Source organism: Ylistrum balloti, unplaced genomic scaffold (assembly GCF_031769215.1).
Source record: "Ylistrum balloti isolate Yb309-2 unplaced genomic scaffold, AGI_CSIRO_Ybal_v1 Utg369856, whole genome shotgun sequence".
Lineage (NCBI taxonomy): Eukaryota > Metazoa > Mollusca > Bivalvia > Pectinida > Pectinidae > Ylistrum > Ylistrum balloti.
The window spans coordinates 26,826-52,676 of NW_026782006.1; the positions used below are offsets into that span (position 1 = coordinate 26,826).

General features: G+C 37.6%; 1 protein-coding gene across 1 annotated transcript in view; it reads left to right on the forward strand.

The window, feature by feature from the left end:
* LOC132545790 (cilia and flagella-associated protein 47-like) overlaps nt 1–25,851 on the forward strand; it is a 51,463-nt gene that overhangs the window by 19,874 nt on the left and 5,738 nt on the right. The window contains exons 31-50 of the mRNA XM_060209482.1: nt 381–633; nt 770–997; nt 1,295–1,517; nt 4,161–4,356; nt 5,543–5,640; nt 5,751–5,867; nt 6,218–6,352; nt 6,549–6,827; nt 7,348–7,365; nt 12,248–12,527; nt 12,672–12,926; nt 13,143–13,282; nt 16,369–16,494; nt 17,824–17,947; nt 19,232–19,437; nt 19,747–19,890; nt 21,396–21,514; nt 21,632–21,686; nt 24,960–25,108; nt 25,433–25,580. Coding sequence (XP_060065465.1) covers nt 381–633; nt 770–997; nt 1,295–1,517; nt 4,161–4,356; nt 5,543–5,640; nt 5,751–5,867; nt 6,218–6,352; nt 6,549–6,827; nt 7,348–7,365; nt 12,248–12,527; nt 12,672–12,926; nt 13,143–13,282; nt 16,369–16,494; nt 17,824–17,947; nt 19,232–19,437; nt 19,747–19,890; nt 21,396–21,514; nt 21,632–21,686; nt 24,960–25,108; nt 25,433–25,580 — 3,293 coding nt within the window. The remainder of the gene's footprint in view (nt 1–380; nt 634–769; nt 998–1,294; nt 1,518–4,160; nt 4,357–5,542; nt 5,641–5,750; nt 5,868–6,217; nt 6,353–6,548; nt 6,828–7,347; nt 7,366–12,247; nt 12,528–12,671; nt 12,927–13,142; nt 13,283–16,368; nt 16,495–17,823; nt 17,948–19,231; nt 19,438–19,746; nt 19,891–21,395; nt 21,515–21,631; nt 21,687–24,959; nt 25,109–25,432; nt 25,581–25,851) is intronic.

A 25,851-nucleotide genomic window follows, 5' to 3' on the forward strand; every position in this document is an offset into this window, starting at 1 on the left:
ATATGTAGTTTCCTGCCTTGCTAGGACACTATCATACACTTTGTCATGATTTTGGGCAATGTCAACTCTGATAGTTTAAACTCTTAATTATTTTCAGAAGCACTTACCAGCTGGTGAAAACTTGGTATATATGTAACAGGTTAAGACTTACCAGCTGGTGAAAACTTGGTATATATGTGACAGGTGAAGACTTACCAGCTGGTGAAAACTTGTTATATATGTAACAGGTGAAGACTTACCAGCTGGTGAAAACTTGGTATATATGTAACAGGTGAAACCAGCTGGTGAAAACTTGGTTTATACAACAGATAAGTTATATACTTGTTTGTATCCAAGTTAAACTTACATATCACCTGGTTTATATTTCTATTTTTGTTCAGATTCCACAGATGGCAGTACACCTATAAATCGGGAGGGTGCTATGAACAAGCCTCCATCTGGCTCTGAGCATGCCATGAGTCGCAATCAACAGGACCTTGCTTCACGCTCCTTGGGCTCTGCCATGTTCCCAGACGAAGATTCTGAAGAGGGAATATTCCACCTGGAGGTTCTCCTGGCAGTCCAGAGATGGTACTCGTCACAAGGTTGGCCTTCAGGCCAGTTTCCCATCAGTATTCCACACTCACTCAGGAGGTATGTATTAAATAGCTAAGTATCTTTTCATGTTTCTGTCAAAGTGTTACTGCTTCATTCCTGTTTATTTCTTAATCAATATATATCGATACACTATATAAACAATAGATAAAGAAGGTCTTTCACGCTCCCACAGTGGTATCAGCAGGAAGCCAATCAACGATGACATGCCAAAGCAGGCCAAGGCTGGTAGTTGGGATACTAATAACCTGAAGAAAGAATTCAAGACTATATATGATATGATGTGCCACCTTTCTGGGCGACCTATACCTGGTATTCCACTCAATTCACCTTTACCCTCTGACCCCATAGAGCGAGTCAAACAGGTGTACTGGCAGCACTCAACATTGCTCACATTCCTCAAGTAGGTCAAACTTTAAATGTCAATATTTGATTCAGGATTTATCTAACTATTTGCCAGATTTGATATTAAAGGATGACTTGTTTGTGATTTCATAAAGACATGACTTGCCAGTTTTTTATTCAGACATTTGTATCTGGCGTAAAGTCATACATTACTGGTTCATGTTATGTCTGGTATGCTGTAGTCTAGTTAACTTTCACATCAATTTTTAACCAAAAGAAATCTTGTAGAGTGATTTGAGAAGCTTAAGTCACCTTAACACTTAATAGCTGACAGAACTTTGACCTTTAACCTTAGGTGTCAGGGTGCCTGTGTAGCTGCCATTAAACCTGAGTACTTGATGGAGCCACGTGACTATCACCTGTGGAAACAGATGCAAAAGCAGCTGAAACTGGAGCTTGTAACACAGGGGGAGGAGGAGGAGGCCAAGAAAATGGATGATGAGGAGGAGCTGGAAGGAGATGTGTTTGAGGCTGTCTCAAAACGAGCCTGGACAGACATCCTTCTACAGCTTCTCAAGGTATAATATTCTGATATACAACACCTCCTTGTTCTATCTCTTACAACACCAAAGCCTAACCACTTTTATTGTCTACAGAGTTCTATTGTATTGTATACAGGGTTTTATTGTATACGGGGTTCTATTGTATACAGAGTTTTATTGTATACAGAGTTCTATTGTATACAGAGTTCTATTGTATTGTATACAGGGTTTTATTGTATACGGGGTTCTATTGTATACAGGGTTTTATTGTATACAGAGTTCTATTGTATACAGAGTTTTATTGTATACAGAGTTCTATTGTATACAGAGTTCTATTGTATACATAGTTTTATTGTATACAGAGTTCTATTGTATACAGAGTTCTATTGTATACAGAGTTCTATTGTATACAGAGTTCTATTGTATACAGAGTTTTATTGTATACAGAGTTTTATTGTATACAGAGTTTTATTGTATACAGAGTTCTATTGTATACAGAGTTTTATTGTATACAGAGTTTTATTGTATACAGAGTTCTATTGTATACAGAGTTTTATTGTATACAGGGTTCTATTGTATACAGAGTTTTATTGTATACAGAGTTCTATTGTATACAGAGTTTATTGTATACAGAGTTTTATTGTATACAGAGTTCTATTGTATACAGAGTTCTATTGTATACAGAGTTTTATTGTATACAGAGTTCTATTGTATACAGAGTTTTATTGTATACAGAGTTCTATTGTATACAGAGTTCTATTGTATACATCTATTGTATACAGGGTTTTATTGTATACGGGGTTCTATTGTATACATCTATTGTATACAGAGTTTTATTGTATACGGGGTTCTATTGTATACAGAGTTTTATTGTATACAGAGTTCTATTGTATACAGAGTTTATTGTATACAGAGTTTTATTGTATACAGAGTTCTATTGTATACAGAGTTCTATTGTATACAGAGTTCTATTGTATACAGAGTTCTATTGTATACAGAGTTTTATTGTATACATCTATTGTATACAGAGTTTTATTGTATACAGAGTTCTATTGTATACAGAGTTTTATTGTATACAGAGTTCTATTGTATACAGAGTTCTATTGTATACATCTATTGTATACAGAGTTTTATTGTATACAGAGTTCTATTGTATACAGAGTTCTATTGTATACATCTATTGTATACAGAGTTCTATTGTATACATCTATTGTATACAGAGTTCTATTGTATACAGAGTTCTATTGTATACAGAGTTTTATTGTATACAGAGTTTTATTGTATACAGAGTTCTATTGTATACAGAGTTCTATTGTATACAGAGTTTTATTGTATACAGAGTTCTATTGTATACAGAGTTCTATTGTATACAGAGTTCTATTGTATACATCTATTGTATACAGAGTTCTATTGTATACAGAGTTCTATTGTATACATCTATTGTATACAGAGTTCTATTGTATACAGAGTTCTATTGTATGCAGAGTTTTAATGTATACAGAGTTCTATTGTATACAGAGTTCTATTGTATACATCTATTGTATACAGGGTTTTATTGTATACGGGGTTCTATTGTATACAGAGTTTTATTGTATACAGAGTTCTATTGTATACAGAGTTCTATTGTATACATCTATTGTATACAGAGTTTTATTGTATACAGAGTTCTATTGTATACAGAGTTCTATTGTATACAGAGTTCTATTGTATACAGAGTTCTATTGTATACAGAGTTCTATTGTATACAGAGTTCTATTGTATACAGAGTTCTATTGTATACAGAGTTCTATTGTATACAGAGTTCTATTGTATACAGAGTTCTATTGTATACAGAGTTCTATTGTATACAGAGTTCTATTGTATACATCTATTGTATACAGAGTTTTATTGTATACAGAGTTCTATTGTATACAGGGTTTTATTGTATACAGAGTTCTATTGTATACAGAGTTCTATTGTATACAGAGTTTTATTGTATACAGAGTTTTATTGTATACAGAGTTCTATTGTATACCGAGTTTTATTGTATACGGGGTTCTATTGTATACATCTATTGTATACAGAGTTTTATTGTATACAGAGTTCTATTGTATACAGAGTTCTATTGTATACATCTATTGTATACAGAGTTTTATTGTATACAGAGTTTTATTGTATACAGAGTTTTATTGTATACAGAGTTCTATTGTATACAGAGTTTTATTGTATACAGAGTTCTATTGTATACAGGGTTTTATTGTATACAGAGTTCTATTGTATACAGGGTTTTATTGTATACAGAGTTTATTGTATACAGAGTTCTATTGTATACAGAGTTCTATTGTATACGGGGTTCTATTGTATACGGGGTTCTATTGTATACAGAGTTCTATTGTATACAGAGTTTATTGTATACAGAGTTCTATTGCATACAGAGTTCTACAGAAGTTTTTGTATACAGGGTTTGAGTTCCTACGTGTGAAAAAAATAACCTCAGATGTTAGATACCTTGTTTAAGCTGGCCAACCTACATATAAACCTTTTAGAAGAAAGATTTCTACACTGCAAAGAACATTGGTTTAACAGTATTACTATCTTCATGTTACTACTGTATTGTAATAATGAGAAATTTTACATTGTTTTTTGTTTTAATTTGAAAAAGCGATAGTCTCTGATACATATTGCTTTCCACTTTCACAGTGTGTAGTCCTGAGCAAGGTAACTCCACGAAGCCTGAAAGGTCTTGTGCCTCCTGACAAGAATGTTGAGATGCCGGAGGTGAATCCTGACCCACTGAGCAGCAACATCTACAGTGTAGGGGAGAGAATTATCCTCACTTGGCTTAATCATCATTATGAACACTATAGGACACGTATCTGGTCAAACTGTAGTAAGGGTAAGTCATATAACTGGACATTAAGCTGGTCAAACTGTAGTAAGGGTAAGTCATTAGCTGGTCAAACTGTAGCAAGGACAGGTCATATAACTGGACATATGTCTGGTCAAACTGTAGTAAGGACAGGTCATATAACTGGACATTTAGCTGGTCAAACTGTAGCAAGGACTGGTCATATAACTGGACATTTAGCTGGTCAAACTGTAGCAAGGACAGGTCATATAACTGGACATTTAGCTGGTCAAACTGTAGCAAGGACAGGTCATATAACTGGACATTTAGCTGGTCAAACTGTAGCAAGGACAAGGACAGGTCATATTACTAGACATTTAGCTGGTCAAACTGTAGCAAGGACAAGGACAGGTCATATTACTAGACATTTAGCTGGTCAAACTGTAGCAAGGACAGGTCATATAACTGGACATATGTCTGGTCAAACTGTAGTAAGGACAGGTCATATAACTGGACATTTAGCTGGTCAAACTGTAGCAAGGACTGGTCATATAACTGGACATTTAGCTGGTCAAACTGTAGCAAGGACAGGTCATATAACTGGACATTTAGCTGGTCAAACTGTAGCAAGGACAGGTCATATAACTGGACATTTAGCTGGTCAAACTGTAGCAAGGACAGGTCATATAACTGGACATTTAGCTGGTCAAACTGTAGCAAGGACAGGTCATATAACTGGACATTTAGCTGGTCAAACTGTAGTAAGGGTAAGTCATATAACTGGACATTTAGCTGGTCAAACTGTAGCAAGGACAGGTCATATAACTGGACATTTAGCTGGTCAAACTGAAGCAAGGACAGGTCATATAACTTTGACATTTAGCTGGTCAAACTGTAGCAAGAACAGGTCATATAACTGGACATATGTCTGGTCAAACTGTAGCAAGGACAGGTCATATACTGGACATTTAGCTGGTCAAACTGTAGCAAGGACAGGTCATATAACTGGACATTTAGCTGGTCAAACTGTAGCAAGGACAGGTCATATTACTGGACATATATCTGGTCAAGCATGCTGGAATTTACAATTTTCTTGTGAAGACAGAATTCTTGATGAACTATATAGACATATATATCTAAATGATACTTTTATGTTTCATTAAAAGAAAAAATTCCAATTTTATATTGACATTTGCCCTCTGAATAGTACATTGGATATTTTATACATTTGTAGGAGGGGTACCTCCCTCACGTTGGATTGTTAACTATGACTTTGACTTGTTGGATGGACTGGTGCTGGGAGCTGTCCTTGGGGCTCACATGCCCTTCCTGGTGGGTATTGCTGTCTTTTAGTCAGTTCAATTCACCATTTTCTCATGTTTTCTCATGCCATTTTAGTTTAAATCCCTGAAATATAAGAAAACTTGGTATTAATGTTTCAGATTAAGACTCATCTTCAGGATATGTATACAAACCCTGCTACAGCAGAACAGTGTCTCCACAATGCCCTCAAGGTTGTCAATGCCATGAGATATGCTGGCCTTGACTACGACATCCAGGTATGTCTTCTATCATCCTGCTGAAAAGATTTGGAAAAAAGGGGCAGTTACTATCAAAAATGTTGTTTCCAAAAATTTCACTGGTGTATTAGCATAAACAGGTGAAAAAATTGATACGTTGAAAATAAGACTATGGTCCATATTTTATGATATCCATAAAAAATACAGAGCCTTCTTGCTCACTGATTTTGTTACCATGTTTTAGTAAAAAGCTGATCTGATCAAAAAAGGGCGTTACTGACAAATGGAATGAACCTGTTCCAAAATGTGCTGTAGCAAGCTATGTGACAGTTTGTGTAATTTTCTGTTTGGTATTAAATTGTCATTTTACTCCTGACTATTATTTGCAGGCGATTGACATCACAGACCCTAACCCTATTGCCTTGTTATTGCTGTGTGTAAATCTGTACCAGCGACTGCCTCAGTACATTCCTAAGGCCACGATAGACTACTCTGGTAGTCTTCATGCTACAGTGACGAGACAGGTACAGCCAGTTTTACTAAGCAACAGTTCACCTAGTTATCAAAATATGTAGCTCTACGTGCTCACTTTATTTTGATGAGGAAGGCTTGAATGTTTCAGTTTACTATTTCAGTATCTAAGATTATATCAATAACCATTTATATGTTTATGGTACAGAGTGTTGACATTTCTAAATTACCCTATGTTTTGCCCTCCAGGTGAAGCTGAGTAACCCCAGTGGTAAGACGCTGGTATACCAAGTACTGATTGCTGGACATGATGCTCGTGACTTCAGAATCCCCAAAGGAGACTTTGTGTCTATTGCTCCAAGGTCCACCTTATATCTCAATGTTGATTTCACAAGTCGATTTCTACGCCCAGCAGAGGCCACACTTGTTCTGGTAGGACGACGTCATGGTTCATCAGTTGGGACAACGCTGACATTCACTCTCAGAACTCAAATAGATAACATCACACCCAAGGTAAGACTGATATCAGTGTAGGTACTGTCTTTCTTACACTGTAATGTCTTATATTGTTTCTGATTGAAAAATGTCATAATTTACATATCTAAATGGTTATGGTAAATCTAACATATGTTTAGATCTGCTCTAATCTGTATCTTTGGTAATGGGATCTCTAAGCATGATTCACAGTATTGGTCTATTCTAGCTAGAACTAGTAGAAATTAGCCACTTGAATGTACTTAGGTAAGTTCTGTAGAGGAATGCCTTTCCCTTGTTATACATCTAATGTCACATATCTTTAGTTCTGTCTTTATCTATTACAGTACAAGATCTTTACAATGGTAGCAAATTTTATATTGATTTACCTAGTGTATAAAAAAGATACATTTTGAAATGCTTGTGTTCTGACTGTCCTCGTTCAGTGTATGTATGACATATATAACATTTGTAGGACCATTATGTGTGTTAAAGCTGTATCTGTACATATTTACCCAGCTTTTGGTCATTGCTTATGCTTGTATCAATTTTTCGTCTGCCTGTTTTATTTCAGCAGAAGAAAACAGAAGAGGTAGATTACAATGCATGTTCACAGATTCACTATACTAACCTCTTACAAGTGTTGCAAAATAGTGGTCAGTTCATCTGTAGAAGTAATTAACATGCTGGCATTGGTTCTGTAGCTCAGAAATGACATATTGGGTTGGTTCTGTACTAGGGCAATATTCAGGGCTGGTTCTATACATCTGGGTTGACATTCAGTGTTGGTTCTGTAGATCTGGGGTCTGGGGTCACTTTTTTAGGGTTTATTCTGTAGATAAGGGATGGCATTCAGGATAAGTTCAGTAAATCTTGGGTGACATTCAAGGTAGATTCTTGAAATCTTGGGTGACATTCAGGGTTGGTTCTGTAGATAAGGGATGACATTCAGGGTTGGTTCTGTAGATCTGGGGTCACCTTTTTAGGGTTGGTTCTGTAGATAAGGGGTGACATTCAGGGTTGGTTCCGTAGATAAGGGGTGACATTCAGGGTTGGTTCCGTAGATCTTGGGGTCACTTTTAGGGTTGATTCTGTAGATAAGGGGTGACATTCAGGGTTGGTTCTGTAGATCTGGGGTCGCCTTTTTAGGGTTGGTTCTGTAGATAAGGGGTGACATTCAGGGTTGGTTCCGTAGATAAGGGGTGACATTCAGGGTTGGTTCCGTAGATCTTGGGGTCACTTTTAGGGTTGATTCTGTAGATAAGAGTGACATTCAGGGTTGGTTCTGTAGATCTGGGGTCACAATTAGGGTTGATTCTGTAGATAAGGGGTGACATTCAGGGTTGGTTCTGTAGATCTGGGGTCGCCTTTTTAGGGTTGGTTCTGTAGATAAGGGGTGACATTCAGGGTTGGTTCCGTAGATAAGGGGTGACATTCAGGGTTGGTTCCGTAGATCTTGGGGTCACTTTTAGGGTTGATGCTGTAGATAAGGGTGACATTCATGGTTGATTCTGTTGATAAGGGTGACATTCAGGGTTGGTTCTGTAGATATGGAGTGACATTCAGGGTTGATTCTGTAGACAAGGGTGACATTCAGGGCTGGTTCTGTAGATAAGGAGTGACATTCAGGGTTGGTTCTGTAGATAACGGGTGACATTCAGGGTTGATTCTGTTGATAAGGGGTGACATTCAGGGTTGGTTCTGTAGATAAGGATGACATTCAGGGTTGATTCTGTTGATAAGGGGTGACATTCAGGGTTGGTTCTGTAGATAACGGGTGACATTCAGGGTTGATTCTGTTGATAAGGGGTGACATTCAGGGTTGGTTCTGTAGATAACGGGTGACATTCAGGGTTGATTCTGTAGATAAGGGTGACATTCAGGGTTGGTTCTGTAGATAAGGGTGACATTCAGGGTTGGTTCTGTTCACTGTGGTGATGATAGATGTTTCTTCTAGTAAGTCTCTCTTATGTCTGTAATTGAAATAAAAAATGTGCTGGACACAATAAAATCAACTTTTTAATAGGAAGAATTATAAATGCTACAAATTCAATGGATTGGAAAATATGTTTTGTGTATGTTCATAGAGTTTTTATTGATTGTGTAGAATACTTCAGATACACTTTAATACAGCTATACTTTCTTTATCATTGGTGATTTCCTACTTGACCAGATATTGGGGAGCTTGGTCATACATCTCTAGCATTAACCAATTCTGTTCAGAAATCATTTACTTTCCATTTGAAGTAATTTATTTGTGTACACCAGTTCAGTTTATTTTCAAAAAGTCTGAAAAAAATCCATCTAATCCTCCAAAATCATCAAGGTTTGTGAATGTATACTATTTTGTAATATTTGTAAAACAATACATGTAATATTTGTTTTCCATGATAGTTGTATCAGATTGCATCAATCATCTGGTTTTTTCTAGAAATAGAATTTAGTTTTATTACAAGGTAGTTTTTCTTGATGTGTGCCTTTGTTTTCATTCTTTGATTTCATCAGGAAGTTATTTCTTCCCATTCATGGTTCCTCTCCCTTACATTTTCAAATATGTTTCTAGAGTTCATGTCATAGCAAAACATTTAAATGTTGCTTATATTTGTTGTCTCAGTAGCAGGTACTTGTTCTAAACATTTGTTGTCTCAGTAGCAGGTACATGTTCCAAACATTTGTTGTCTCAGTAGCAGGTACTTGTTCTAAACATTTGTTGTCTCAGTAACAGGTACATGTTCCAAACATTTGTTGTCTCAGTAACAGGTACATGTTCCAAACATTTGTTGTCTCTGTAGCAGGTACATGTTGCAAACATTTGTTGTCTCCGTAGCAGGTATATGATCCAAACATTTGTTGTCTCAGTAGCAGGTACATGTTCCAAACATTTGTTGTCTCAGTAGCAGGTACTTGTTCTAAACATTTGTTGTGTCAGTAACAGGTAGATGTTCCAAACATTTGTTGTCTCAGTAACAGGTAGATGTTCCAAACATTTGTTGTCTCAGTAACAGGTACATGTTCCAAACATTTGTTGTCTCAGTAACAGGTAGATGTTCCAAACATTTGTTGTCTCAGTAGCAGGTAGACGTTCCAAACATTTGTTGTCTCAGTAGCAGGTAGATGTTCCAAACATTTGTTGTCTCAGTAACAGGTACATGTTGCAAACCTTTGTTGTCTTTGTGTAGCAGGTACATGTTCCAAACATTTGTTGTCTCAGTAACAGGTACACGTTCCAAATGTTTGTTGTTTTTTGTAGCAGGTACATGTTCCAAACATTTGTTGTCTCAGTAACAGGTACATGTTCCAAACATTTGTTGTCTCAGTAGCAGGTACATGATCCAAATATTTGTTGTCTCAGTAGCAGGTACATGTTCCAAACATTTGTTGTCTCAGTAGCAGGTACATGTTCCAAACATTTGTTGTCTCAGTAACAGGTACATGTTCCAAACATTTGTTGTCTCAGTAGCAGGTACATGATCCAAATATTTGTTGTCTCAGTAGCAGGTACATGTTCCAAACATTTGTTGTCTCAGTAGCAGGTACATGTTCCAAACATTTGTTGTCTCAGTAACAGGTACATGTTCCAAACATTTGTTGTCTCAGTAGCAGGTACATGTTCCAAATATTTGTTGTCTCAGTAGCAGGTACATGATCCAAATATTTGTTGTCTCAGTAGCAGGTACATGTTCCAAACATTTGTTGTCTCAGTAGCAGGTACATGATCCAAATATTTGTTGTCTCAGTAGCAGGTACATGATCCAAATATTTGTTGTCTCAGTAGCAGGTACATGTTCCAAACATTTGTTGTCTCAGTAGCAGGTAGATGTTCCAAACATTTGTTGTCTCAGTAACAGGTAGATGTTCCAAACATTTGTTGTCTCAGTAGCAGGTACATGTTCCAAACATTTGTTGTCTCAGTAGCAGGTACATGATCCAAATATTTGTTGTCTCAGTAACAGGTAGATGTTCCAAACATTTGTTGTCTCAGTAGCAGGTACATGTTCCAAACATTTGTTGTCTCAGTAGCAGGTACATGTTCCAAATATTTGTTGTCTCAGTAGCAGGTACATGATCCAAATATTTGTTGTCTCAGTAACAGGTAGATGTTCCAAACATTTGTTGTCTCAGTAGCAGGTACATGATCCAAATATTTGTTGTCTCAGCAACAGGTACATGTTCCAAACATTTGTTGTCTCAGTAGCAGGTACATGTTCCAAACATTTGTTGTCTCAGTAGCAGGTACATGTTCCAAACATTTGTTGTCTCAGTAGCAGGTACATGATCCAAATATTTGTTGTCTCAGTAGCAGGTACATGTTCCAAATATTTGTTGTCTCAGTAGCAGGTACATGATCCAAATATTTGTTGTCTCAGTAACAGGTAGATGATCCAAATATTTGTTGTCTCAGTAGCAGGTACATGATCCAAATATTTGTTGTCTCAGTAGCAGGTACATGATCCAAATATTTGTTGTCTCAGTAACAGGTACATGTTCCAAATATTTGTTGTCTCAGTAACAGGTACATGTTCCAAACATTTGTTGTCTCTGTAGCAGGTACATGATCCAAATATTTGTTGTTTTCATAGCAAATCAGAAACATGAGTGGGTACTATTTACATTTCCAATATGTTGTACAAATTATATACTTTATCTATCTTCATACACAAATTCATTATCAGTTTGATCACATATCATGTATTTTTGTTCTGTTTAAAACAAAGTATCACAACATTAATTGTCATGCAGATAAAGTTATACTGCACAATGCAAGTTTCAGCCTATTTTTAATTCACCGGTACTTATCTACTGCTATATATAGATCTACCTATAATTCTGACACATTTGTCCTCCATGTCTGTATGTTGTGAGTTTGACTGACCCCCAGTTTTGTGCGTTACCTAGCCATTCATTTTAATTTTACCAAGGCCTTTTTAGATATTTTATGATTTAGTTTTCACCACTGACAGCATGTCTGGGTTTTAAAACAAATATTGCCACGGATGATTTCATTTGATAGCATGTATTTTAACACCAAGTTTATGTTTTTATACAGTGGATTCATGCCTTTTAAAAATTAAGTAGTTGTAAATTTGAAATACCAGCCACATGGTTTAACACATTTACATCATCATATTGTTATAGGAACTGATGAAATAGATTGTAGTATGTAACAGGGCTGTAGATGTTATCACATACCAAGTCCCAGTCTAGGCTATGTTAATTATATATAAGCCATGGTAACTGATATCTTTACTTGGGAATCACTGAATGCTAACTGTTTATATATACTTTTACCTATTTATCTTATGAAATAAAATTCCATAATTCTTAATGAAAATGTATGCAATGCTGTCTTTAATAACTTGGTATATATCTATTGGTGTTTATACTATTTGCTAGTCCTTTGTGGTGTAGATGTACTTGCTGATATGCTAGTGTAATTGTATATTTCAATGTGATTGTCCTGTTTCTATTCACAGTACACAATTAAGTGTGAGTCACCATGTTATGAGTTAGAGAAGATCCCTATAAATGTCCGGAATCCATTTAATGAGGCTGGGGACTTCAGAATTGTCCTGGTCGAGGCCCAGTCCAGTCTGCTTGAACCAGGAAAACCAACATCTCTGCTAAAACCAAAAGAGAAAAGGAAACGAAAAGTACGAGCTCGTATTGATCATGGTCAAAAGCGCCCAGAAACTCCACCCACTCCTCCACCAAAACCACCAGAGGAAACAGACAAAAACAGTGGTAAGTTGTTGGGTAATGTTGTGAGTTTTCCCATCATAGCTACAACATTGAAAGCTTCCTTGACATAACCACACAGTTTGTGATGTAAGATTCCAGCAAAATACATGCTATTTCATATTATGATATCATATTATATTATACCTGTATGTATTTCAGATGACCAGGTGTCAATGAGTGCATTCTACAGTCCCAGCTCCAGTGTCCACCTGGATGCAAAGGGCTCGTCCACTGTGGAAATCTACTTTTTACCATTCAACATTGGTGACCGACAGGTATCTGTGATATTCCTCAATGAGTCAATCGGGGAGTTTTTGTACTCAGTGGAGGCCACAGCCACCCTGCCACTCCCAGCAGTGGTGCCATTCATTAAAACACCCCATAGTGTAAGGATCAGCAGTGCTGCAGCAGCAGGTAGGTTCTTGTAGTTAGGTGGTAACACCAAGTTTCTATTTACATCTAGTATTGAGATCTTGCTAAAACTTATCTACATATGTAATCATTACATACAACAATATTATGAATCTACAAATGCTAGGACCACTTTGACTTCAAAAGGTGACAGGAAATCGTTGGAAGCTGTGAAATCATTCCATCGAAACACTTATGACATGTGCTTTTGCCCTTCAGGTACAGGGCGTGGTCTGTTCGGTGGGGATGACCGGGTTGTGTACTGGAAGTGTGAGTCAGGTCAGACACTTCAAGAGACGCTCAAGGTCCCAGTCCTCAACAAGACTAAGGAGAAGGCCCTACTGATGGCTGCCCAACAGGTAAGTGGGCGGGGCAAGGCAGGGAAAACAGGTTAGTGGATGGGGCAGGTAGATAGTGGGTAATGTTAGAGTGAATCACATTAAAAACACATGGGTAAGGGTAAATTCATGGTGTTAACAAAAGTGATATCTGGTTCTACATTAATACACTATGCTACCTTCCATGGATTTAATATGAGTGATCTGACAGACTCTGATTTTTCATATTTTGATTAAAGCTGTATTGATCATTAACCCATGTAAGTTTGATATATAAATTGAACAAGTAATTTACTGATAACTTAGTGAAGACAAGTCAAAATTTCATTTATCTGTTCAAAAAACTATTGCACCATGTAACATGACATCAGCTAATTACAAACAACCTCTCTAGTACCAGACACATCAAACATGACCATTCTCAATATAATCAACCCTCCTTTTCAGTTCAAATTTCCTTCCTTTTCAATGTACTGCTGCAGAAGTATAAAAATGACATTCATGTGGGAAAATTTTAACTGTGGAAAGCTGATGATTGTATAGAATTGATAAAAAAAATTAAGGGGAGGTGTATCTTATTATCTAGCAAAATGTAAACATGATGTTGTAACAGAAAGTGATATTCCTGTGTTAACAATACATTATGAATTAATCATATGGTGGTTCTGGGAAGTTTGTTTGGTGAATGGACTGGTAAACAATACATAAACAAGTTAGATGAACATTACAGACACATTGACATATTGTAATGGTTGTTAGTACAGACGCATTGACATATTGTAATGGTTGTTAGTACAGACACATTGACATATTGTAATGGTTGTTGGTACAGACACATTGACATATTGTAATGGTTGTTAGTACAGACACATTGACATATTGTAATGGTTGTTGGTAGAGACACATTGACATATTGTAATGGTTGTTGGTACAGACACATTGTAATGGTTGTTAATACAGACACATTGACATATTGTAATGGTTGTTGGTACAGACACATTGACATATTGTCATGGTTGTTGGTACAGACACATTGACATATTGTAATGGTTGTTAGTACAGACACATTGACACATTGTAATGGTTGTTGGTACAGACACATTGACACATTGTAATGGTTGTTGGTACAGACACATTGACACATTGTAATGGTTGTTGGTACAGACACATTGACACATTGTAATGGTTGTTGGTACAGACACATTGACACATTGTAATGGTTGTTGGTACAGACACATTGACATATTGTAGTGGTTGTTGGAACAGACACATTGACATATTGTAATGATTGTTGGTACAGACACATTGACATATTGTAGTGGTTGTTGGTACAGACACATTGACATATTATAATGGTTGTTGGTACAGACACATGGACATATTGTAATGGTTGTTGGTACAGACACATTGACATATTGTAATGGTTGTTGGTACAGACACATTGACATATTGTAATGGTTGTTGGTACAGACACATTGACATATTGTAATGGTTGTTAGTACAGACACATTGTAATGGTTGTTAGTACAGACACATTGACATATTGTAATGGTTGTTAGTACAGACACATTGACATATTGTAATGGTTGTTAGTACAGACACATTGACATATTGTACTGGTTGTTAGTACAGACACATTGACATATTGTAATGGTTGTTGGTACAGACACATTGACATATTGTACTGGTTGTTAGTACAGACACATTGACATATTGTAATGGTTGTTAGTACAGACACATTGACATATTGTACTGGTTGTTGGTACAGACACATTGACATATTGTAGTGGTTGTTGGTACAGATACATTGACATATTGTAATGGTTGTTGGTACAGACACATGGACATATTGTAATGGTTGTTGGTACAGACACATTGACATATTGTAATGGTTGTTGGTACAGACACATTGACATATTGTAATGGTTGTTGGTACAGACACATTGACATATTGTAATGGTTGTTAGTACAGACACATTGTAATGGTTGTTAGTACAGACACATTGACATATTGTAATGGTTGTTAGTACAGACACATTGACATATTGTAATGGTTGTTAGTACAGACACATTGACATATTGTACTGGTTGTTAGTACAGACACATTGACATATTGTAATGGTTGTTAGTACAGACACATTGACATATTGTAATGGTTGTTGGTACAGACACATGGACATATTGTAATGGTTGTTGGTACAGACACATTGACATATTGTAATGGTTGTTGGTACAGACACATTGACATATTGTACTGGTTGTTGGTACAGACACATTGACATATTGTAATGGTTGTTGGTACAGACACATTGACATATTGTACTGGTTGTTAGTACAGACACATTGACATATTGTAATGGTTGTTGGTATATTACAGACACATTGTAATGGATGTTAGTATATTACAGTAGCCAGTGATAGCTTTTTGTAGTATTTGTTTTAGCACCTTATGTTTACATAGACCTGTTATAGATGTTATCTGTGAGCACAGTAGATATGATCACAGTAGATTTTTTAATTATTAGTGTTACACTATTATAGATGCCATTACATGCTTTGGTCTGTCAGTACTACAGGCGGTGATGAGATGTGTGGTTGTGATGTATCAATCCTGTCATTGTCATCTCTATTTAAATGTTGTGTTTTCTTTGTTGTTTGATTTTTAAAATTGTATCAGCCTTAATATATTTGAACAGATTTACTGAAATATTTTCATTTAAATTTCTTTTATTATGAATTATTCAGAATATTTAATGCAGGATAAAGATTCTGTACCACTTCCTTCTATCTTAATTCAGTTTCATAAGATATAGAAAACTCACTGCCAAACAGAGAATTCTAAAAATATGCTTCTATTTCTAGGTTTAAGGTCATTGTTAAAGTCACCAAATGTTGAGTATTAATGCTGATACAGGGTTTAATGTTTTGTTATCTGTTGTTTAACTTGAGGAGTTGTTTTTATTAATCTGCCAATTTTATTTGTTATTTCTGACAACTCCACATGATTTATATCTAATGTTTGAGGATGTTTGACAAGGTGATGGGAGCTGGATTGTTGTATGATGTGATGTTTCACTATTTCTTGTTGTGACTGCCTGTTTTTACAGCACATGTCCTCCATGGAACTCCAGCGACGGCAGATTACGGGAACCCTCAAAACGTGTAGTGTCACCTCGAAAACAATTTCTCTGCTCACCAACAACATAGCACAAAGCATTAGCCGTACTTCAAAGGTGATCTCTCCTGCATGCTCCCCCACTAACTTTCTTCATCCTTCTGTGATAACCCTTCTCACTGTAAAACGAGAAAGTCAAGAAATACAGGACATCTTATTGATAAGGAATTCAGGAAGACATTGAAAATGTTAATGATAATACTATATGTACAAGGTATTGAAGTATAATGATATTCTGTAGCTACAGGGTGTGATATGAAGTTATACCTGGTATATGTATTGTACAAGTAAGACTCTCCCAGATATTTCTATTGTGATCACCTTTCTACATGGTCACATGATCATTCATTACATTGGACACTAGTCTGTTGTATTGACATCACCACCACTGTTTTTATCTGCACCCTGTTGTCATAAAAAGTATTGCAACAAACTTTTTACTTCTGTGTAACAGAGTTGTTTAATCAGAAAAAAATCACAAATCCAATGTCACCTTCGGTTGGTTGTCTACAATTGTTTGTGCCACATTATTTCTAAATAAAATATAAAATTTCTCCTCTCCCCATCCTACAGATTGTGTCTTCAGCAACAGAGGCACAAGAGGTTAACGGCTCAGAAAAAATGGTATAAGTTATTGTTTTGTTTTTATGTGGGAAGTTTATCACCATTGCATGCTACTTATATTTGTTGTACAGTATCATTTGTCTGGTAAACCTTTAATTCTATATCTGTATTTTTGTTCAATTTTTTAAGCTGAAATCAATTCACTGACAGTTATCGAAAGAAAATTAGAATAATTACTTATTGCGGAAATTGTGAAAAAATACCATGTGTTAAATATTAGTTGTTCCATTGAGTATCAGAAAAGAACATTAATGTAAACAAGGATTTATTGTAAAAGTGTGAAATTATTAGAAAAATAGAGTAATTTACATGTATACAATAGGTGCATGATCTGTTAAGTGTTGTCACTACCCTTCTCTCACATTACTCATCATTGCATGATGATTTGTTTGAACCCTATCCCACTGGGTGTAAATGATCACAGATGTTGTAGAGATTACTTCTTTTTTCATGTTTCAGATTTTTCTTTTACCACTTTTTGGAGTTTTATTTCTAAGCTTTTAATTTTACTCATAACATGTTATAATAACCTTTTGCACTGAAAATGCGCAAATGCTCAATGTTTTTTCTACTTTCAATTTTGCTTAATAATAATCAACAATTGATTTACTGTAATAGTTTGATTGTAATTTGTGTTTGTTGCTGCCTACTTGTCTAACAGCTGCTTTGATAGACATTTTTTACTATATCTGTTCACTAAGTATAGGATGGCTGATCTATAATTAACACCTGTACTTACTAAAATGAATGATTAAAATTTCAGCCCAACAAATCTCCATACGAGACCGAGTTTACTGTGGAAGTAGACTCAGAATTCTTCAGCCTCCCCAACAAACTAACAATGAGACCTCCCCCTTCATCACGATCCCAAAGCGCTTCAGCTACAGGTAGGACATCTAACTCTCTATGTCTTTGTCTTTCCTAATTGTATATCTTTTATTATCAAGGGTAAGATTTCAGACCTGAACTGTGACAAAAAAATTCTTGACTTTTGAAAAAATAGAGAATCAATAAATGAACACTTATGGCCAAAAGTGGACCTAAGGTCAAAGGTTAACTACACTTTGGTTAATAGATTAAATTACTGAAGACCAATTCTGGTCCTGTGAAATAGGAACAGAATTATGGTATATGCCACATTAATGAACTAAAGACCAATTCTTGTCCTGCAAAGTTATATGTACCAGGGGTAGGTATATGTACCAGGGATAGGTATATGTACCAGGGGTAGTTATATGTACCAGGGGTAGTTATATGTACCAGGGGTAGTTATATGTACCAGGGGTAGGTATATGTACCAGGGGTAGTTATATGTACAAGGGGTAGTTATATGTACCAGGGGTAGTTATATGTAGGAGGGGTTGTATGTACCAGGGGTAGTTATATGTACCAGGGGTAGTTATATATACCAGGGGTAGTTATATATACCAAGGGTAGTTATATGTACCAGCGGTAGTTATATGTACCAGGGGTAGTTATATGTAGGAGGGGTTGTATGTACCAGGGGTAGTTATATATACCAGGGATAGTTATATGTACCAGGGGTAGGTATATATACCAGGGGTAGTTATATGTACCAGGGGTAGTTATATGTACCAGGGGTAGTTATATATACCAGGGATTGTTATATGTACCAGGGGTAGTTATATATACCAGGGATTGTTATATGTACCGGGGGTAGTTATATGTACCAGGGGTAGTTATATGTACCAGGGGTAGTAATATGTACCAGGGGTAGTTATATGTACCAGGGGTAGTTATATGTACCAGCGGTAGTTATATGTACCAGGGGTAGTTATATGTACCAGGGGTAGTAATATGTACCAGGGGTAGTTATATGTACCAGGGGTAGTTATATGTACCAGCGGTAGTTATATGTACCAGGGGTAGTAATATGTACCAGGGGTAGTTATATGTACCAGGGGTAGTTATATGTACCAGGGGTAGTTATATGTACCAGCGGTAGTTATATGTACAAGGGGTAGTTATATGTACCAGGGGTAGTTATATGTAGGAGGGGTTGTATGTACCAGGGGTAGTTATATGTACCAGGGGTAGTTATATATACCAGGGGTAGTTATATATACCAAGGGTAGTTATATATACCAGAGGTATATACTGTGAGTACTGATCAGTGCCACATATATTTAGTTTGCACATTTTTTTTCCAGACTACCAAGGGAAGGAGCCTTTTATGGAGCTGCCCATCAAGTTCAAGGCTAAGGAACCAGGTCACTACCCCTGTCAGGTGGTCCTGAGGGGCTGTGACGATGTCAGGGTCTACAAGATTGAGTGCACAGTCAACCCAGAGGGCAGCACTGCAGAGTTACAATTCAAGACACCAGTTCATCAGTCAGTCTCACAGGAAATACCAGTTGTAAGTTTCCTCTGTAATTAGATACTTCTGTCTGTGATACTGGATTGAAATCTAGAGTACATTGAAACAACTTACTTATACATTGAGTATAAAGAGAAAAAGGATATCCAAAATAGTCAGCTTTTTTTTTTAATTGCTTTAATAAGCTAGAATTACTTTTGAATTCTGAATTATTTTTTAATGTTTTTGGTTTCGATTTGGGTTCTTAACAATCTTTGTCAGATAGTATATTTTCGTTCAGTTGTCAAAATGATAATATCTTTTAGTATAGTGTTTATTCAGTACTCTAGATAATATTTCATTTGTTAGGTGAACATGACAAATCATGACTGGCCACTGAAGGCGACCATAGAGGGATCTGGGTTCTATGGACCCCCTACAGTGCTGGTAAAGGCATACAACCCAACAACTTACCCACTGGTCTTCAAACCTCAGAATGAGGTCGAGGTCAAGGTCAGTATATTATTTAATTGTCCATCCTCATACATACTACTCTTGTATCTTGGGTGTTCTCTCTGGGGAATATATACAACTATTCTTTTTACCACAATACCCAGATATTGTGTAGGAGTACCTTCGAGAGTGTCTCTTGTTAACTTAAGGTTTGGTACCTTAGAGTATATTAGAGTTGAGGTGCAATTGATGGTTACCTGGGTTTATTACCCTGATAATAGCCAGGGTAAGTCTACACAGTTCTCCTGGTACTAGTGTGGCTAGCTGCATGCTGACTTTAAAACCCACTGAACACTAACTTGGGTTTATTACCCTGGTAATAGCCAGGATAAGTCTAGACAGCTCTCCAGGTACTAGTGTGGCTAGCTGCATGCTGACTTTAAAACCCACTGAACACTAACTTGGGTTTATTACCCTGGTAATAGCCAGGGTAAGTCTAGACAGCTCTCCAGGTACTAGTGTGGCTAGCTGCATGCTGACTTTAAAACCCACTGAACACTAACTTGGGTTTATTACCCTGGTAATAGCCAGGGTAAGTCTAGACAGCTCTCCAGGTACTAATGTGGCTAGCTGCATGCTGACTTTAAAACCCACTGAACACTAAGTGGGAGGCCTATTAGAAAACTGTAATAGTACCAGTTAGACCGTGATTTCAGCTTCCTTAGATAAACAAACCACCCTGGGTAGAAGCACAAACCTCTAATTGTAACATTTATTGCTCTAGCAACTAAGTTATCAAAGCCCCAGTAGATTAGAGGAACACAAACCACCGTGGGTACAGATAAACCACCATGGGTACAGATAAACCACCCTGGGTACAGATAAACCACCCTGGGTACAGATAAATCACCCTGGGTACAGATAAACCACCCAGGGTACAGATAAACCACCCTGGGTACAGATAAACCACCCTGGGTACAGATAAATCACCCTGGGTACAGATAAACCACCCAGGGTACAGATAAACCACCCTGGGTACAGATAAACCACCATGGGTACAGATAAACCACCCTGGGTACAGATAAACCACCCTGGGTACAGATAAATCACCCTGGGTACAGATAAACCACCCAGGGTACAGATAAACCACCCTGGGTACAGATAAACCACCCTGGGTACAGATACAAACCTCTAATTGTAAATGTCTAATGCTGTACCAACTAAGTTAGGGTGTTGGTGCTGTGGTAACGCACTTACCTTTCACCTAACCGTTTGGGGTTGGATTTCCTGAATGGAAGTGAAAAGGTATGGAGTCACCTGCCTGACCATGTGATAACTAAGTTATCATGTGTTTAGTAGATTAGAAGAGTTTTGTTCATTTAGTGACCTTTTCTGAACTCACAAATAAGTATGTCACATACCATTGTCAAACATGAGGCATGAGTGACATGTTGGGATACCTTCTATATCAAGTCTCACACTTCATCCCCATTTATATGTATAGGTATTCATAGTGAATAGATAGTAAGATATTTGACTTCAATATGTAATTTTATTGTTTGTAGGGAAAGCTGGTACTTACTAACACTGAGGACGGTACAGAACACATCTACCACCTTCACGGTCATCCAGAGAAACCGCTAGCTCTTGATCACGTAGTCATCAAATGTGATGCTAAGAAAAGGTCAGTCTGAAAAAACACTTGTTAATTTGACATTTGATGGTGTTAGACTTTCTCATGAAACTTACAAGCAGACAACCTTGATGTTTTTACCTCACTATCATTTCTTTTTACTTTCAGCACGGCACATATCTTAAAGATTCCAAATGTTACCAAAAAGAAAATGTGTTATAGAGTAAGTATTCATACTGCTAGAACATTCTTTAACATTCCGTGGTAATTCATCGTCAGGACAATATGGCCAGGTATATGTTATTCTTGTTCTCCCCAGGTCAGGTTTGACTTGTTATTCTATGTTCTTTTCCTACTCCCCAGGTCAGGTTTGACTCGTTATTCTATGTTCTTTTCCTACTCCCCAGGTCAGGTTTGACTGGTTATTCTATGTTCTTTTCCTACTCCCCAGGTCAGGTTTGACTCGTTATTCTATGTTCTTTTCCTACTCCCCAGGTCAGGTTTGGCTTGTTATTCTATGTTCTTTTCCTACTCCCCAGGTCAGGTTTGACTGGTTATTCTGTTCATTTCCTACTCCCCAGGTCACGTTTGGCTTGTTATTCTATGTTCTTTTCCTACTCCCCAGGTCAGGTTTGACTGGTTATTCTATGTTCTTTTCCTACTCCCCGGATCAGGTTTGACTCGTTATTCTATGTTCTTTTCCTACTCCCCAGGTCAGGTTTGACTGGTTATTCTATGTTCTTTTCCTACTCCCCAGGTCAGGTTTGACTGGTTATTCTATGTTCTTTTCCTACTCCCCAGGTCAGGTTTGACTGGTTATTCTATGTTCTTTTCCTACTCCCCAGGTCAGGTTTGACTGGTTATTCTATGTTCTTTTCCTACTCCCCGGATCAGGTTTGACTGGTTATTCTATGTTCTTTTCCTACTCCCCAGGTCAGGTTTGACTCGTTATTCTATGTTCTTTTCCTACTCCCCAGGTCAGGTTTGACTGGTTATTCTATGTTCTTTTCCTACTCCCCAGGTCAGGTTTGACTGGTTATTCTATGTTCTTTTCCTACTCCCCGGATCAGGTTTGACTCGTTATTCTATGTTCTTTTCCTACTCCCCGGGTCAGGTTTGACTGGTTATTCTATGTTCTTTTCCTACTCCCCAGGTCAGGTTTGACTCGTTATTCTATGTTCTTTTCCTACTCCCCAGGTCAGGTTTGACTGGTTATTCTATGTTCTTTTCCTACTCCCCAGGTCAGGTTTGACTGGTTATTCTATGTTCTTTTCCTACTCCCCAGGTCAGGTTTGACTGGTTATTCTATGTTCTTTTCCTACTCCCCAGGTCAGGTTTGACTGGTTATTCTATGTTCTTTTCCTACTCCCCAGGTCAGGTTTGACTGGTTATTCTACGTTCTTTTCCTACTCCCCAGGTCAGGTTTGACTGGTTATTCTATGTTCTTTTCCTACTCCCCGGGTCAGGTTTGACTGGTTATTCTATGTTCTTTTCCTACTCCCCGGGTCAGGTTTGACTGGTTATTCTATGTTCTTTTCCTACTCCCCGGGTCAGGTTTGACTCGTTATTCTATGTTCTTTTCCTACTCCCCAGGTCAGGTTTGACTGGTTATTCTATGTTCTTTTCCTACTCCCCAGGTCAGGTTTGACTGGTTATTCTATGTTCTTTTCCTACTCCCCAGGTCAGGTTTGACTGGTTATTCTATGTTCTTTTCCTACTCCCCAGGTCAGGTTTGACTGGTTATTCTATGTTCTTTTCCTACTCCCCAGGTCAGGTTTGACTGGTTATTCTATGTTCTTTTCCTACTCCCCAGGTCAGGTTTGACTGGTTATTCTATGTTCTTTTCCTACTCCCCAGGTCAGGTTTGACTGGTTATTCTATGTTCTTTTCCTACTCCCCAGGTCAGGTTTGACTGGTTATTCTATGTTCTTTTCCTACTCCCCAGGTCAGGTTTGACTGGTTATTCTATGTTCTTTTCCTACTCCCCAGGTCAGGTTTGACTGGTTATTCTATGTTCTTTTCCTACTCCCCAGGTCAGGTTTGACTGGTTATTCTATGTTCTTTTCCTACTCCCCAGGTCAGGTTTGACTGGTTATTCTATGTTCTTTTCCTACTCCCCGGGTCAGGTTTGACTGGTTATTCTATGTTCTTTTCCTACTCCCCAGGTCAGGTTTGACTGGTTATTCTATGTTCTTTTCCTACTCCCCGGGTCAGGTTTGACTGGTTATTCTATGTTCTTTTCCTACTCCCCGGATCAGGTTTGACTCGTTATTCTATGTTCTTTTCCTACTCCCCAGGTCAGGTTTGACTGGTTATTCTATGTTCTTTTCCTACTCCCCAGGTCAGGTTTGACTGGTTATTCTATGTTCTTTTCCTACTCCCCAGGTCAGGTTTGACTGGTTATTCTATGTTCTTTTCCTACTCCCCAGGTCAGGTTTGACTGGTTATTCTATGTTCTTTTCCTACTCCCCAGGTCAGGTTTGACTGGTTATTCTATGTTCTTTTCCTACTCCCCAGGTCAGGTTTGACTGGTTATTCTATGTTCTTTTCCTACTCCCCGGATCAGGTTTGACTGGTTATTCTATGTTCTTTTCCTACTCCCCAGGTCAGGTTTGACTGGTTATTCTATGTTCTTTTCCTACTCCCCAGGTCAGGTTTGACTGGTTATTCTATGTTCTTTTCCTACTCCCCAGGTCAGGTTTGACTGGTTATTCTATGTTCTTTTCCTACTCCCCAGGTCAGGTTTGACTGGTTATTCTATGTTCTTTTCCTACTCCCCAGGTCAGGTTTGACTGTTATTCTATGTTCTTTTCCTACTCCCCAGGTCAGGTTTGACTGGTTATTCTATGTTCTTTTCCTACTCCCCAGGTCAGGTTTGACTGGTTATTCTATGTTCTTTTCCTACTCCCCGGATCAGGTTTGACTGGTTATTCTATGTTCTTTTCCTACTCCCCAGGTCAGGTTTGACTGGTTATTCTACGTTCTTTCACTACTAACCAGGTCAGGTTTGACCTGGCCATTCTGTGTTCCTTCCTTCCCCCCAGATTCAGTGTGACCTGGCCATTCTATTTTCCTTCCTTCCCCCCCAGATTCAGTGTGACCTGCCATTCTATGTTCATTCCTTCCCCCTCAGGTTGAGTTTGACCTGGCCATTCTGTGTTCCTTCCTTCCCCTCCAGATTCATTGTGACCTGGCCATTCTATGTTCCTTCCTTCCCCCCCAGATTCAGTGTGACCTGGCCATTCTATGTTCATTTCTTCCCCCCCCCCCCCGATTCAGCATGACCTGGCCATTCTATGTTCCTTCCTTCCCCCCCAGATTCAGTGTGACCTGGCCATTCTATGTTCCTTCCTTCCCCCTCAGGTTGAGTTTGACCTGGCCATTCTGTGTTCCTTCCTTCCCCTCCAGATTCAGTGTGACCTGGCCATTCTATGTTCCTTCCTTCCCCCCAGGTTCAATGTGACCTGCCATTTTATGTTCCTTTTTACCTCCCTAGGTTGAGTCTGATCTGCCTTTCCTGAGTGGAAACACTTCCCTGACCGTGCTCCAGGGTAAGACTGGGGTGTACAACATGTCCCTCACACCATCCAAACGTGGTATCTACAAGGGCATAGTGGCCTTCATCGCTGGCAAAAACCCAGTCATGTGAGTACTAAGTATCTAGTATATACAATATCTTACTTTTCATCTTTTCTATTGTAAAGTGTATCAAAGATAGGAAAAAATACCAATTAAGCTGATTAAATCAGCAAAATAGCTGTTGATATCAGGTGTGAAAACAAGTAGTGTGGTTTCATAATATTATCAAAACAAACTCAAAATGTTGTTTTAAAATGTCATTTTTGAGACAATCATGAAATTACCTAAGCATAGCAAATAAACATTCTGCTATATATTACATTTGCTAAAAGCATCTTAAACATCATTTTCATTACTAATTTCTAATTATTGTATTATTTGCCTTTGCAGTGAGATAGATAGTGACGGAGATGAAATTCCAGAAGATGAGGATGAGGAGAGTAGGAAATACTATGGTTACCGCATCTGGTACTCCCTGGAGGTCCATGTGAAACCCCCACCACCAGAGCGCATCATGTCTGTCGTCTGTGCTTGTCAGGTATATATCTATGAGAAACTTTTTTTCTTATTAACAATGTACGTTATGGTCATGGAGTTATTAGTACAAATGTTTGAGATCTGTAGAATGTGAATGTGTAATGTCTTTACAAAAACAAACAGCCAGAAATTTTCTTTGAAGTTTTTGTACACAGCTTTAAGTCATGGTTTTATACCTGTAGTTTACCAGACCATTTTCTGCCAGTGAAAATAATGTTTCATTTGTTTCTTTTAATCCCTTTGCTGTAAGTTTATAGTTTTCACCAAGCTTT